Raw genomic sequence first — 16,780 nt, 5'->3', positions numbered from 1 at the left:
CAAACTATTATAAATGTTGAAGTGTACCTCAAGATAATGCTAAACCAACATAATGTCTATTCTTTCAAATTTATTAAGCATGTGACATCTTTTACTTAAATCGGCCTCATTGTAATGAGGTCGAATTTATGTGGTAGAACTAACATATTAAAATCTGACTGTAAGACAAAGTTCAGTAAATAAGTATAACATTCTTGTGCATGCTCTATAATTAATAAATATTGTAATTTGTGCGTTTGGTTATAAAAAATGTTTATGCAATATCGAAACGACGATCACCATTTCTGAATATGGGGACTAGACGATCATTTAAACTATTGGGCCTGGTAAAAGCAACAAGTTGGGCCTGTTGTGATTCCTGCTGCCCGGCCCAATCACAATTTAATTTACTAGGAATAGACGATCGTTTCAAATACTGGGCCTGGTTGAAAGCGACAAGTGGACCGTATTGGGATACCTGCTGCCGGGCCCATTTACTATAAAGATTGTATTGCAATGCATTGATTGCCATTGTAGAGATTATGCAATTTGCATTTGCCGGTAAATGTTCTTGTTTATTCTTTTATGACAAATATAGATACCAATAATCAAAGTTGCCATCATCTAGGGAAACAAAAGAGTTAAATTAGTGTAGGGCGAAAAGAGGTAGTACTACAATACAACATCAAATTCAACCAACAAAAGGGGATCTCCTCATCTTCTCAATTTTGTGAGCAAACATAATGACAATATCTTGTTTCCCCTCTTTAACAAGAAACTGCTTCAGCTGTTTAAACATGCGCTCTGGAGGCCGCATGCCCATTTCCAGCATCTCCTGAAAATATCTGCAAGCATAATCTATCCTCCTTTCACTGCATAAGCTATCAATCAATGTCGAAAACATGTGCATCCCCGGGAGCACACCCCTCGCCTTCATCTGTCCCCACACTTGCATTGCCATATTCGTGCGCCTATCGTTGCAGAACATCCTCACCATTATCTCATACGTGCTCACACTCGGCTCACACCCCACCTCCCCTTTCATCTTCTGAAACACACTGTACGCCTCTCCCCTTCTCTGGAGTTTTATAAGATGATGAAGGATTATATCATATGTTCGCGTGTTAGGCCCGACTCCACGTCTACGCATCTCTTCCACTACCCTATAAGCATCAGGCATCCTACATGACTTGCAATAAGCACCCACCAAAGCATTGTAAGTAGGAGCCTCGACATCATAGCTGCTGCCCTTGCATAACTCGTAAAACTGGACAGCCTCGTTTAGCCTCTTTACGGACCCCAAACCGTTTATCAAGGTACAATATATATGAGGCGTTGCCTTAATATTCTTCCCTTCCATCTCATTGTATAATCTAACAGCATCATCATACTTTCCTCCTTTGCAGTAGGCATTGATCAGAATCCCGTAAGTCACAACATCAGGCTCAAATCCATCCTCCTTCATCTCACGAAAAACCTCATCAAGCCTTAGAAAGTTGCGTTCTTGGCCCCACCCCTCCAAAATGATCGTGTATGATTTGATGTCGGGCACGAACCTCGTGTTTTTCCATTGGTCAAACACCATTTGGGCCCTCTCCACTTGCCTAGATTTGCTTAATGTGTCGAGCAATCTATTGTAATCCTGCAGCTCAGGCTGCAGTCCATACTTGCTCTGCATCTTCTCAAACGCCTCTACTGCCTCTCTTGCCCTCTTCGCCCTCGCAAGCCTGCGCGAAATGAGGGCAAATGTGTCTGCACACAGCAGGCCTCTCGGTTTCATCTCATCCACCAATAACCACACCATCTTGAACTGTTTAATTTTCCCCAATGACTCGATTAGACAGTTGTAGCACTCCGAACTGTGCTGAAAACCACTTCTCTTCTCTGCCCACCGGAAAAACGACAGCGCCATGATTCCACCATTGTTTAATCTCTTTAACACTTGAAGAACCACATTTGGAGACAGACAATCAGTCGAAGTAGCGGAGTTCATAGCAGCATCTACATCTCGAGAATTCCCAATGGCGGATACTAGCTTGCATATCACTTCTGCTTGTTGGGAGGTTTCAACATCTGCCTGGAGCTTCTCTTGGGCATTTTCACGAACAGTTACCGCCCTCTCTGGAACATTAACAAAATTGCACGTTTGCAGTGATGCAAAGATTGGGGTTTGAGGATTTGAGGGTTGATATCGGCGATATAGTAGGGATTTCGCTATATATCTCGGGAAAATTGTGAGGTGCATTGAAAAATGAAGTGATGAATTTTTAGAGCTGTAGAAGGGAGATGGAATAAGTTGATGCAAATTGACGCTTTACAACGTTTTAAACATGGAATTTCGATTTTGCTTAAATCTTTCACGTGTCAAACCCTAATTAATGGGAAACTTTTTTTTTCCTTTCGTTTAAGATAACTTAATTCTGAATATTCACTCCTCGTATTCATATTCCATAACTTAAGAAAAAAAAAATCTTACTTTATAAAATTTTGCTTTTTTTGTTTGTATACGTAGCATTTGAGCCCACACATTTGAAATCAAACTCAAATTATGTTGCAATTGAGCCCACAAACACTTTAAAGTTTAAATCAAACTCAAATACTGCACTTTTGTTGTGTGTTGGTGATGGTGACACCTGTCTCATTTTCATTGTCACTATTGCCGGCGGCTAGTGGAAGAGATGGATGGGAAGAATGAGAGTCTGACAATATTAAGATGGCTACAAAACACACAATCAGTGACACTAGTGAAGTCTAAGACATTGGCCACAAAAATCTCAAACTGTAGCAATCACATACATATATATATATAGTCTACAGACATGCAGAAATAAGTTTATCCATTTCTATCAAGGTGATTAAGTTTTTACAACAAATTTCTGAGGATACAAATTAAAACGTCGAAACGAAACAAGAAGCAATTCAAGTAATAAACCGTTGCTGCATTTCAAGAAAAAGGTGTAGAGGGGATTTCGTGGTATTACTTAGAAGACTAATCAATTGAGAGTCTGTACAAAGAATTCTCTTCTGCCACACCAATGGCTTCCAACTTTCAAACCCGTCACCAAAGAATGCATTTCCCAACCTCAAACATCTTCATACCTCCTTCCCCGCAAACTCTCATTTCGCGCACGTGTCCGAGCTCTCGTTCCAACTGTCGAGAAGTTTGTCGATGGACTGGCCAAACTTGTCGGCTTGGGGGCCCGGCTTCACCACGTTCACATCTCCCCACTGTGAGCATGGATCCGTCCACCAGCTCTTCCGGCCCCTGCACCATGCACCGGGTGTGGCACGGTTTGAGTCCCGTTTCAGGATGTTCCTGTCGATCATGTCCAGCACTGCCCCATCTTTCTCAAACTGCCTAGCAAAAGCAGCTCCGCTCTCGACCATGTCCTCATAGTCTGAGGTGCTGAGGATGTGAGGCTCCATCTTGGGTGGGTCATCCCAAACGAAATATCTCAAGTCAGCATTCACGGTTGTGTTTCTGAACTCTGGTGAATTACAGATAACGGTATGGAAATAGACTTCTTGGGACAGAACAACGTTGGTGAAGTACATTAGAAGAGTTCGTGGAAGATTTTCCCAGCCAAAGATACAAAATTCAAGGAAGGGTCGACTTAAGACAACCCATGGGGAACCTAGATACACAATAAGAACTTGTTCGGACTTAGCAACTAATTTAGATCATCAGAATACCCATAATGTACCATAACAGTGAAGTAGATTTACCTGTGAAAACTGTGAAAGCATCAGGCATTGGCCGTTTTTCAGTAGCATGGAAGATTTGTGTTCTCCTGGCTAAGTAAATACCTGGATCGACTACAATGGGCTGAATTCTTTGACCCCTGATGTCATGTCAAGAGAAATATAAGTAAAGGCACTAGAGATTTGCTGTCAAAATTGGTGATAAAAAGGGGTACGGATTTGCCTACTCTTTCCATCCCAGGTCACTAGTGTGGTCTATGAAGTTCAGGTCCCTCCTAATTGACGAGAACACATGAGACAAGTCTGAAATTCAAAGAAGCAAAGAAAATAAATCAATTTAGAAGTAAGATAGTATTTCATGACATTAAACTAGCAGATATTTCATTTTTAGGGATCTGTTGCATTTTTCCGAGCTTAAAAATTCATATAAGATTGAGAAACGTTTCATGCAATCATGTGTGTTTCTGTGTATGTTGAAAGTGTTCACTTTCATATCTTACACAGGAGTTCTCCAAGAAATTGATTTGTCATGCATTTAAGTAGCTTAAAAGGATCCAGCTTCTTATTTTAGGTAGACAAGCAACGATGCAAAAATATATGCAACCATGCCGACTAGCTAACGGGTTCACAGAGAGTTTATACAGACAGCAAAGCCATTACACAGAACTTCAATAAGCCCTGTAGATTATTCCTTTTCCATTGATTAGCAGATTTCATCAAGTTCAGCCCAAGTAAATGGCAAATCTAACATTAGTCCTAGATGGACAATTTTCTTGGCCCAGACCAATACTCCCTCCGTCCACGAAAAAACACTTTTCCCATATAGTGGGACATATAGGTATATACCCTTTATAAACTAAAAACACATCCACTGCCATCTACCAACTATTTTCTTAAAATACGTGCTGACCAAATGGTAGTACATACTCCCTCCGTTCCATAGTAATAGAGTCATTTTGTCATTTTGGTACGTTCCATAGTAATAGAGTCATTTCCCTTTTTAGTCCATTACTATGGAACGGAAGGAGTACTTTCGTGGACGGAGGGAGTACTAGACATGTTATTTTCATAACAACTTATGTGTATAAAAAAATCAAATCATCACGTGTCTAAGCATAAGGCAAGTTAATGGCAGAAAATCATATCTTCAACTAAAATTATATAGTGAAGATGAGAAGCCCTTTGGAATTTGGATTAAGCTACATGAACATATGAGCTTGTCACTAAATGAGAAACAGGTTACCATGGCTGCTCCATGCCAAGAGAACAATGCGTGAGAAATGGGAAGTGAGACGAGATAAATCTCAAGTGCTAACTAGTATGGTGATTTTGCAACTTTGTGAAAAGTGATTCGACTTTCACACAAAAACTAACAACATTTGGAGCTCGATTTCTATATTCATTACGTATTAGTCATCCAGCAATAACTGCAATTACAGGACCTATCTAAGAAGTGCAAACTAAATGGACATCTAACACTTGGAGCCAATGTTATTAAAAAGCGGCCATGGCGCCGCCGTGGCGCCATTGCGTGGCGGGTTTCGGAAAAAACGCCATCGCCACGAGCTGCCACAAAACTTTTTTATGGCGACCGCCATTTGCCGCCATGAGTGAGGCGCCATGGCGGTGCCATGGCAGTTATGGCGTCACTTTTGGTTGGGCTGCCCCAAACCTCAGCCCAATTACCAAATAACACGGCCCAAATGATTTTTAACCCTTAACCCGGCCCAAACCCGGCCCAAATAATGAAATAAAATGCCAATTAAGTCAAAATCTAGGGTTTTTTTTCATAATATCTCTTTCCCTCTCAAACAAACCCAACCTGCTGCGCCCCCAGTCCCACTGCCCAGATTTTGAAGGTAACCGAAATTGTACCAGATTTTCTAATTTGCATGCCCTTTTAATTGGAAGATGAAGAAGTTGGGGATGAAGAAGAAGGATCTACTTCGTTGGAGGACGATGATATCGATGAGGATGAGGATAACTATCTTGTGGAGGATGACTATGTTGGGGATGGTGATGATTGAGGATGGTTTTAATTTAGATTTGATATGTATTATGAATTTGTGATGATGACTTTATATTTTGATTGTTGAACTAAGACTTATTATGGTAGGCATATTATATAATTGCTTATGACTTTATGCTTTATTTATTGTTTTAATAGTTGATAACTTGATATATTACAATTTTTTATTATTTTCTAATTTTTTGAATTTATATATACATATATTACTAATATTTTATTAATTTATTTATCGACCGCCATATCCCGCCATACTGATACGCCATATCCCTGTGGCGGTTTTTGGGCTCACCGTCGTAAGCCGCCATACGCCATCCATAACATTGCTTGGAGCCAATACCAAATTTAGAAATTAACCAATATTAGTAAGTTTCAGTGGTATATCCAAGTTCACTCAATTCAGTAAAAAATGGCTTAGCACCGAAAAATGCCATAAAATAGGAAATATCAACACAAAGAACCTGGGCAAAAACATCAAAATCCAATCAGATAGAGCAATCATTATAAATCAACACTAACCAAGCAAGGATATCTACTCGCAACTGCTAAAAAGGCACAAATCATAATCCCTATAAACTGGCTCAAACAATTCAATTTTCACCTACAGCTAAACAAAAAAAGAGAGAAATCGGAAACAACCAAATCGAAAACATACCATCTTGCGTAATAAGGGGATAATCCGAGGCGCTGAGAGTGATAAACCAATCCCAGCCTTCATCCATCTTCAGCAAAACCGCAACCGCTCTCAAAATAGCCGCCAGAATGGTGGACCCCATGTAGGTGTTCGGATCGGCCTATCCGATCACATCCACATTCCCGAACGCCCGAACCACAGGCGTGGACTTCACCATTGCCCCGAGCCTAACCCTCTCTTCATCGCTCCCATCCGCCGAAATATGCAGCAAATACCTATTCCTGGGGTGGTACACCGCCAGCAGCAGGCGGTACAATCGCTCCCCATCGCCGCTCTTTCCAGAAATGTAGTACGCGAATGACGGCGGGCGGCCCGGCCCGTGATCGACTGTCGAAGGAAACGGCTTGTTCGGAGGGAAAGCATAGTTATACGAAGAACTAAAGCCCGAAATAAACATTAGGAATATTAAAAATGTGATGAATGCCCCAGAAAACAGGGTGCATAGCCATTTCTTCTCAGCTCCCATGTAGATTTGAATGTAATCAGAGAGAGGAAAGCGAATGAATTTGTCAAAACAAGGCGAATTCCAAATCAGGATAAAGTACATATAATGCTAAAATGAGTACAGGATTCAGAATTGCAAAGGGGATTCTATGATTTTTCATTAAAGTGTCAGAAACAGCTGAGCCGGATCAAAATTGGGTCAATGTTTCGGTTCCTGATCCTGAGTTATGGAGTATTTTGGGGGATTTTTTTTTGAATTAGGGTTTTGATGGAAGAGATGCTAGATTTAGAGCTGTGAGGAGAAGAGTACAGTGAATGAAAACTGAATGAAAGACTTTATTTCTCTGAGAAAATTTGATGATATAATTTTGTTGGAATAAAGTTTTTTTTTTTGGGAAACTATAATAAGATGTCGATTATGATGGATAGATGTAGGCATGCACAAATCGAACCGTACCATCGGTTAACCGGCTGTTCGGAACCGCCGGTTCACAAACCGGAACCGGCGACGGCGGTTCGAACCGGATGGCGGTTCGGCGGTTCAAGCGGGCCGGTTCAGGTTCAAAAAAATCGTGGTTTAAAACCGCCGGTTCAGCGGTTCCAACGGTAGGATTCCGGCTAAGGCGTAGGTTTTCAGGCTATGTGTGCAGAAAAACCAGCGGTTTTCGACAGAAACCGCCGGTTTCCGACGGTTCAGGTCCTTTTTCAGGTGGCAGCGTATATGCGGCCTGAAAACCGGTCAGAAACCGCCGGTTTTCGGCCAGAAACCGGCGGTTTCCGTCAGAAAGCGTGGACTGAAATTTGAAATTTGAACTTTTTTTTTATTTCTTCCAATTTTACTTCTATAAATACCCCACTTTCCACATCATTTTTACTTATCACAGTCTTGTGTTAACAAGGATTTCCTTCTCAATCTCAATTTTTCTATTCTCTATCCTCATTCTCTCTAATTGCTCAAGTTGTTTACTACTACTATATTTGTTGTTGTGTTCGTAATTTATCATTTATTCAATACTTCATATTCCATACTACTTTCATTTTGCATTATGTCTTCTTCTCGTGGTGGACCGGGACGTGGTGATCGGGGCAAAGGAATTTCCCAAGATCAAAGTAGTCGTCCCCAAAAATCAAAGCGATCTAGTCGTCGAGAAGTTATGGAAGAGGTTTCCCGAGTGGCGGCTGAACGCATGCAAGTAAGTTCTAAAAAATAAATTATTTTTACAATTCATAATTTCATAAGATTGAGTTTTTTAATTTTTTTTTTGTGTTCCTAATTAAAACTTCAACTTATATAATATTTATAGATAGAAGATGATCATAGTACCGCCATGCTACTCGCTCAAATGCAACAAGGTGGGGGCGGTGGTAGTTCCGTGCAACAAGATGACGAGTACGACGTGGCTATATCGTCGGACTCGGACAACAATGATGATAGATCTCGTTCTCGTATTTCGTCTAGCACCGGCGAAAATGAGGACATGCTGACTCAACTTTATTTTACCCAAATAATACCCGCAAGTGTACGGGGTTATCGTAGCATATAGCAAGCAAGAGTATATCGTATCCCACAGAGACAATTAAGTGTCAACCTAAGTACCACGAACTAATTTCAACTACTATCCAGACGATCCGAAATTTTGGTTTTAAAACTAACAACTACTGAAAACATGTAAATGCAGAGATTAAAATTGAATACTTAAACAAGAAAGCAATTAAGCAAGTTGTGTAAGATGATGGAGAAATATGCAAAATTCAAGGATCCGATGCATAACTCATAGCCTAACCCAATTAAAACCGATATACCATTTAAAGTCTCCGGAATTGTTGAATCAATAACAATTGTAGATTAAACCCCCTCCCAATGTAAGAAATCAGTAGATTAGGTGTAATAATTGAAGTCCCCTTCTAATTCTTAGACCTAACTCCTAACCGTTTGATTAGATTAATGATCTCACTCAGAATCTCAACTCTCTCGAGTTTTATTGAATAAATGTGTGAATTATTCCTCTTTCAAGATTAATTATTTCATCTCCCGATTACTCTAAGAAACCCTACACTCCCAATTGGTGATCAAGCAATTGATAGGAAAAAACACAAGAATAATTCAAACAATTAAAAGAGCAGGATAAAACGAAATCAATTGGATTAAAACTATGAATCAATGCATCTTCACCAAGAATTCTACATGAAAGGTTTAGTTATTCATGTTCAAAGTAGAAAACAAACAAAAACTAAGGGAAACAACGGAATTCATGATACGGATTACAATTGGCGGAGGAATTGAAGCTTGAATCTCCAATCTTCTTCCAAGAGTGCTTCCTAGAGAGAGTGTGTGTGTTTTTGCGGCTGGGAGAGAATGAATTCGAGTTGCCCTAGTCTCTCTTATTTTCCCCTTCTAAAATCGCGTCTGGATTAAAAAATCGTCCGTTCGACAGACCCGGCCGGGTGGAATTATTCAACATAAAATCCACCCGGTCGGGTAGAAGTCTCTGGAGTCCTCACATTATAAAAGAGCCACCCGGCCGGGTGGAATTGTTGCAAAGGAAATTCACCCGGCCGGGTCGCACTCACTTGGCAGCTTCTGGACTCCGATAGGCATCGCGTTGACACCCGGCCGGGTGGCATTTAACCACATGATATTCACCCGACCGGGTGGCTCTCTTTTTGCTCCACTTTAGCCTACTTTTGCCTAAAACACTCAACAAACACGTGAACTCCAAAACACGGAGTAATTGGCTGGAAATAACCATTTTGAGCACAGAAACTCAACAATTATGAACATCAACATACCAATCACAACACTATAAATACGAGTTTGTCACATGCCTCCCCCTCCATCCACTAAAAAGCATTGAAATATGATATTTTTGTTAAACACTACAAGAAGGTCCCGGTGGTAATTTCAAGTCCTAATGATCGGCTCTCTCAAGAAGAGACATCGGCGTTTCATGCATATTGTAACTATTGTGATAAAGTCTACAAATTTGTGAGTGGTGGGGGATATGACACCCTCCGTCGTCATTTGGTGACAAAGCATCCGGTAGAATGTGGCACTGCCACTACCCAAACCCAACTAAACTTCCAACCCAGTGGCTTAGGTTCGTCAGGTACGCCTCTTTTTAAATATGATCCTAAAATTTTTGCTGACGTTATGACTAGATGGGCTGCAATGAAGCATTTTCCTTTTAATGTTTATGATGACAAAAAAATTGAGGTTACTATGCAAAGTGGTTTGAACGTAGCTGTCAAAAGAGAAGGTCGAATGACCGTTCAACGATCTACCGTTCGACAATGTTTGGAGAAAAAAGTTGAATTATCACGTTATTTACTCAACTTGGGACACAAAGTGAACATTTGCTCAGATGTATGGACTGATTCTTTTAATAGACATTCATACATGGGCATTACGGTTCACTTTGTGGACAATAGTTGGACTTTGAACAAACGTTTGATTGGTTTTAGAGAATTTGAGACACCACACACTGCACCCGAAATTGCTTCTTTAATTATTCAAGTTTTGAATGAATTTCGGTTATGCAATAAGATATTTTCTGTTGGTTTTGATAATGCAACTGCTAACACTGCAAGTATTAATGACTTGATTGCGGCTTGTGCTCCGGTTATTGGTGGTAAGTATTTTCATCAAAGATGTATATGTCATATTTTGATTTTATGTGTACAAGATGTGCTTGAATTATGGCAAAAGCATGTTAGTCCTATTAGAACTGCACTTAAATTAATCCATCAAAAGTCGCCTATTGGCAAAGCTTGGAAGAAGTATTGCCATCAAAAGAAGGTAAGATATACGAATTTTACCATGGATGTGTCTCATAGATGGAATTCAACATATGATTGTCTGAATTCTACTTTGGGGCATAAAGATTCTTTGTGTGATTTTTTTAGAACCTATCTCGTTTCTGATTTATATCTGTCGCATAGTTGTTGGGATCATAGCGTGAGTTTATTTAAATTGTTCAAATATTTCAAAAATGCTACTGTTGAATTATTGGGTGTTTATTATTGCACTGTTGTTCGTGTTTTAGAGCATTGCATGTATATATCACTTGGTTTTAAAACTGCGATGAAAAATGCTTACTCTTCTCCTGAATTGATGTGTTTTATATTATATGATTGACAAATGGTTTAAGTATTTCAGTGAGATTCCAACGGTGTTTTTGATTGCAAAGGTCTTGGATCCAAAATGGAAATTAGCCGGTACCTCGAGGTTTTTATATTTTTATTATAACAATTTGAGTTCTATTGATCTTGGTCCACTTCAAGCATTGCAAGCGGATACCAATGACCAATGGGGAGTAAACCTAACCAAAACATTTCAAATAAACCTCCCGGACCGGTCAATTGTCCAACAAACCTTCGAGTTTAACTTGCATGCTCTCTACACCGAATATGAAACCAAGTATAACAGTACTCACCAAGTCAGAAGACCTACCACTCCTCAACAACATAATTTTGGCTTCGTATTTCAAACTGATTATGATGACCCCGACGCGCAATCCCAATTAGCCTACCTATACAGCTACAGCACCGATGGAAGGTCGACCTCAGGTATGGTAAGTGAGTTAGATTTATATTTTGATTCACTCTTTTCCTTTGGTGATGAAGGTCCTACTCCTCCCGCCCAAATCGACGTCCTCGATTGGTGGGGAACACATGAGAAAGATTTTCACATACTTGCGTCAATGGCCAAGGAAATTTTTTCAGTTCCGGCTTCCACTGTCGCCGTCGAATCCGTTTTCAGTGTTGGATGAATCAAGAAGTAAGCTCTCCGTGAAAATTATGGAAGTCGTGATGTTACTTGATGATTGGGCCAAAGCTGACGTCATAGAAGAAGAAAATGATTGGGATGATCATCAGGATGAATCACAAGAAGATTTCACCGGGGATGAATCGTAGGCCAAGCGTCAACCGCCGGCCAAGGCAAATAGGTAAGTAAGGTAAGAGAACTATGTGGGCTTTGATTCCCTAATGCAAATGAGAATTGGGGATACGTAGGCACCTCAACTTAAATTTTAAATTTAAGTTGAGCTCAAGTCATTTTTCCTTTATTTATTTTTCCATTTGTTTCTAATTTAAAAATATGCAAATACAATTAAATAATTGTATTTATATATACTCTAGTCGGTGAATTAGATTTCTCTATAAGGCTAAATCCGGGAAACTTTTGACAATTCTACTATAATTGTTGATTGTTAGACTAAACTCAACATTTAAGGTTGAATTGCTAAAGGTGTCTGGAAGGGGGGGAGAGATTCAGAGAGACGCTGCTCTTTCGTACGTATGCACAGAAATTGATCAATGCAAGCGCTCGGTCAAGACACCATGCTTCTTAAGTCCACTGGAGCACAGGGTCCAGGAACTCAAGAGAACATACAGTGCTTTAGTCGTTGGACACTCTCAACTCCCCTTTCAAAAAAATAATATAAATCCCTCAACCCGAATACTATGAATTAGTATAGGGAAGTGGGGTCGATCCCACAGAGATGGACTCGCAAAGTAGTGCTCAGAGGCTTTGGACAAACAAATGGCTGCTGCCACGCAAAAGGGTTGAGAATTTTAAACTAACTCTAGACCTAGGCAGGAAATGTAAATGCTAGACCTAGGACATGTTAACTTGTAAATTCAGACTTCGACAGCAAGAAACATAACCACTTCCTGGACAGTGTAAACAACTACCTAATCTAGCTAAACAGAATATAACTGAAAGTGGGGACCATCATTCAAAAAGTGGCAAGTACAGAAAGGACTGCAGACAACAAACTTTGACGCTAGCTCGTAGCACAATGCATCCTCTCAGCTGGATTAAACTTGCAGATGAACAAAACAGAACACAAAGCGAGATTCGAACAGAATATAGAAATTTGCTCGTCGGAAACTTGCCACAAAATGGAAACACATCAGATCTGCGTACACTAGACGGAATGAAAGAAAAACACGTAAACTAGGCATAAAAATCAGATCGAAACTACTTCAGATTCACGCCAGAATACTTGATCCACTCCGGATCCAAGACATCCGAACTCAACAACAAACAAATTCAGCAGATCAAACACGGATTCCTCTACAATCCAACTCCAATCTCCCAGATCTGACCATTAACCTGCAATGACTAAAAAACAGCTGCGAAACGCATCCAACTCAGACAATTTAAAACACCAAAATCTCAACAACGAAACAATCAAACTAGAAATCAACACAATTGCCATAACAGAAAATCAAACTTGCATTAAAACCAGAGATTCTTCGGTAAAAACAGCGAACCGAGCTTCGAACAACGAAGCTCGGCAGAGTAAGTAAAATCCGGAAAGCGAAAGAGAAATTGTTTCTTCGCCCCAAATAAGAGCGGTGTTACACACTATCGAAAACTAAGATGAAACCCCGGACGTGTGAACTGAAATCTCCGCAAATTAGTACCAAGTGTGTGTATGGAAAAATGAACTAAGCAACAGGCTGTGGTGAGGTCTCCCCCGAGAAGATCCCTCCAGTTTGCATGCTTCTGCCTTTTATAGATGCGGACATAGCCCTCGAGTCTTCGTAGAAATCCCTATTCTACCCTTCAACTCTAGAGCTTCCTCCGTCGAGCAATTCTCTTCATAATCGTTCACTAAATAGCCATTTCCTCGACCCTGTGATTTTTTGGTCTTCTTTCCTGGATCTGGCGAATTCCTTCACACACCTGGCTTAAAACGTGCGTTAGCCCCAATAAAATCACGAATTAAGTCCCTAGACCCATGCATGAAATTAGCCTTATCAAACTGCTCACACTTAAACCATGCTTGTCCTCAAGTATGAAAGACAAGAAAAAGAAATAAGGCAAATTTCAATGCACGCCCCCCCCCCAAGTACGATTCCACAAACAAAACAGACTCCTAGACCTAGACAACTACGAACTAAAAAAAAACGAGAACAAACATAACAGACAAGCATGAACTAGTTCGACTTTTAGGCGACCGTCCCCACAAGCTTGAGTCCTATCCGATCGTCTACATTCCCCAAATCTTCCCCCTTTTCTCGTCCACTTCAAAACGGTTTGTCGGTTCGTCAAGAAACCCCCTTTGATTTCCCAGCGGTTAGGTTCGCTCGATCACTCATTCCTCACCAGGGATGTTAGGATCAAAACGCTCCTCAGTTAAAATTATACCACTGATGCGTTGGGTTATGAGAGTTCTCCCTTCTTGCTACAATCCTCCTTTTACTTTGAATTCATGGGTCAGGTGACGATTGCTTCCTGCCTTTTAAGGATAACTTATATCGAATTTTCTCTCTCTCTCCTTTTTTTTTTTTTTTTTAACCCCTGGACTTCGTCCAGCTTATACCTCCTTTCCCCTGGACTTCGTCCAGCTTATACCTCCTTTCCCCTGGACTTCGTCCAGCTTATACCTCCTTTTCCCATTTTTTTCTCCTTTATTCTCTACTCCCTAAGCATCAAGTGGTAGCCCATTTTTATAAGTTAGCTCACAGTGTTTAGGCTTATAACTCACTCTTAATGTGGGGCTTCACAACTAGGTTATCTGAGGCTTTTTCCATCGTCCCAACTTCATCCAAACCATTCTGAATTTATTAGGAAAAAGGGGCATCAAAGTTGACATATATTCTCTCTTCAATCGCTCTTACTAAGGGAAACTTGCCTTATTATCTTACTAATTCATGCGAAACACGCAACCTAAAGACTCTAAGACACAAAAACAGAAGCTATACTTACTCCCCCCCCTCCCACTTCACTCGAGCTTGTCCCCAAGCTTTCCTAGTGAAGGGGGGAAAAGAAGTAAGAACATCAGACAACAAAAACAAACAAACAAACACACAGACAAAACAAAACAAACTTCTTACTTAGACCGAACATCGTGCTAAGCGGGAGAAGAAACAACATACAACACAAAACATGCTATGACATAACAACCCCCTTCTCACACTTAGACCAAAGATTGGGCTAAGTGTGGAAGGGTTCAACACATATATACAGAACGTAGCATGTTGCCAGGTAAAAATAAAAAAAAATGGAAGAATTTAAAAAAAAAACGAAAAACAGAAAAGAAGAAGTTACTTGGGTTGGCGGGGAAATTTAATTCGGGGTCTGGCCCCCGCGGGAGCCAAACTTTGGTGGCACCGTCGGCTGGGTCACCTTTGCTTTCTTCCTGGCCGGCATCTCCGGCTTTTCTGGTCTGTCATCAGTAGGTCGGGGTATGGCTGTCCTTAGGATCACGGGTCTAGCGGAAGAGGGGGTGGTGTGAGGCCTCGGGCCTTGTGATGGCTTTTGCGCAGATACACTTCCTGGACCCGGCGTTGTAATGTCGCCGCTAGACCCAGGAAGAGTTCCCGAAGCATCTGGGAATTTTCTGCGCAGCCATTTCAGCATGGTCGTCATTAAAGCAACACCTTCCGCCATCCCGTTGGTTTGCTGATTTGACGAAGCCACCAAATCGGTGATGCGGCCCTTCAGGATTGCGGCCTCTTCCCTGCTTTTTCCGAATTCCCTTCGGATCTCGGTCATTTCTTTGCGGACCCCGTCTATTCCCTTCCGTACCTCCTCAACTTCTTTCTTAACTTCCATAACCATTAGCCTGACTTCGTCCACAGTGGCTTGATCCGTTACCTCCACCACACCGGGTTCCTGCTTGACTTGTGCCTCTGACTTACCGACCTCATAAAAAAAGTCGAAATTGAAGACTTCCGGGGCTGATTTTAATCACCACGTTGCGCTTCAAATAGGCCCCGAGAAGATGGCACGTGTACAGATGCCTGGACGGGTTGGAGGTGACCTGATGGCAGGCTTGGGCTAACCAATAACCCAAATGAACTCGTACTCCTGTGGCCATGCACCACGTAAAATATAGGTCGGCGGTCGTCAGGGCGTTGTTGGCAGTGCCCATCAAGTTGTAGCTGACAAAAGTTTGGGCGAATCGCAGGACCCGATTCTCTATATGGTGTGCCTTTGAAAAACTTGTTTTAAATTGACCCACTCTTGGGTGAGTCAAGAACTCCCACGCACTTTGCGCTTTAAATCCTAGCATCAACTTCGGCGGACCAACCATTCTTTCATTCCACAGGCCCTTATCATCTTCTGTCCTCGTTAGCAAGCCCATCTGCAAGGTCCACTCCCGGATACTCATCCTATGTTCTTCATTAAAAAGCCTGAAAGTTATGGATTCCGTATCCAAGTCGGCAGTGGATTTGAACCGGAATGTGGAGAAGAATTCACGGGCCGCGTCAACTGGAACTTCGAAAGTGCAGTGCTTCAGTAACCAATCAAAACCGATTGCATCTATATACCCCCTGAACTCATCGTTAGAGCTAATATGTTTGAGTTCCGCCGGGTGGTACATCTTTCCAGACTTCGCAACCTTTCCCTCAGCACTCTTCTCCTTGTATATGGCCGCACGTTTCGGATCGTCAAATTTTCTCATATCGTCCAGCAGTTCCTTTGTAATCCAAATTTCCATCGGCTCAAAGTTCAGTACATCTGCCTCTTGGTCCTCCTCTGAATCGCTGGAACTGGCAGGACTCTCGGGCTCTGCGGCGTATGGTACCTTGGCAGGTGGAGGAAGTGGGGAATCAGTAGATATCCCCCTCGCCTTCTCGGTCGAGGAGGAAGCAATTTGTTTTCCTTTCCTTTTCTTAGCCATCGCGCGGCGCCCCTCTTCTTCACTCTCCCTTCCACTCGGTCTGGGGGAGTCTCCCTGCTCAGACACGGCTGTCGCTAGGTCCAGCGTTTCCTTATCCTTTTGTTGTGCGGATTCATCAATGTCATCAAGAATACTTCGACGTGTCCGTCTCCTTGTTCCCCTTAGATTTAGCTGCGAATCGGCCTCCTCAGGGACCTCAGTTAGATCCACTATCATGTTGAGTCCTGCATCAACAGTTTCTTGAGCATCCTCAGAATCGAGTGCTCCACCTTCCTCTGCTAATAATGGGGTTGC

General features: G+C 41.5%; 1 protein-coding gene and 1 pseudogene across 1 annotated transcript; both read right to left on the bottom strand.

The window, feature by feature from the left end:
• Nucleotides 1-533: 533 nt before the first annotated feature.
• LOC121770573 (pentatricopeptide repeat-containing protein At1g71060, mitochondrial-like) lies at nt 534-2,396 on the bottom strand. Its single transcript, XM_042167307.1, has one exon. It carries the CDS (start codon nt 2,222-2,224, stop codon nt 671-673), a length of 1,554 nt encoding a protein of 517 aa, XP_042023241.1. The 5' UTR covers nt 2,225-2,396; the 3' UTR covers nt 534-670.
• Nucleotides 2,397-2,799: 403 nt separating this feature from the next.
• On the bottom strand, nt 2,800-7,179 carry LOC121770679 (annotated as a pseudogene).
• Between the last annotated feature and the right edge of the window lie 9,601 nt (nt 7,180-16,780).

The sequence above is a fragment of the Salvia splendens genome, chromosome 16 (genome assembly GCF_004379255.2).
Source record: "Salvia splendens isolate huo1 chromosome 16, SspV2, whole genome shotgun sequence".
In the NCBI taxonomy this organism is placed as follows: domain Eukaryota; kingdom Viridiplantae; phylum Streptophyta; class Magnoliopsida; order Lamiales; family Lamiaceae; genus Salvia; species Salvia splendens.
The sequence above is the reverse complement of the archived record's forward strand: the minus strand, read 5'-3'. Positions and strand labels throughout refer to the sequence as shown.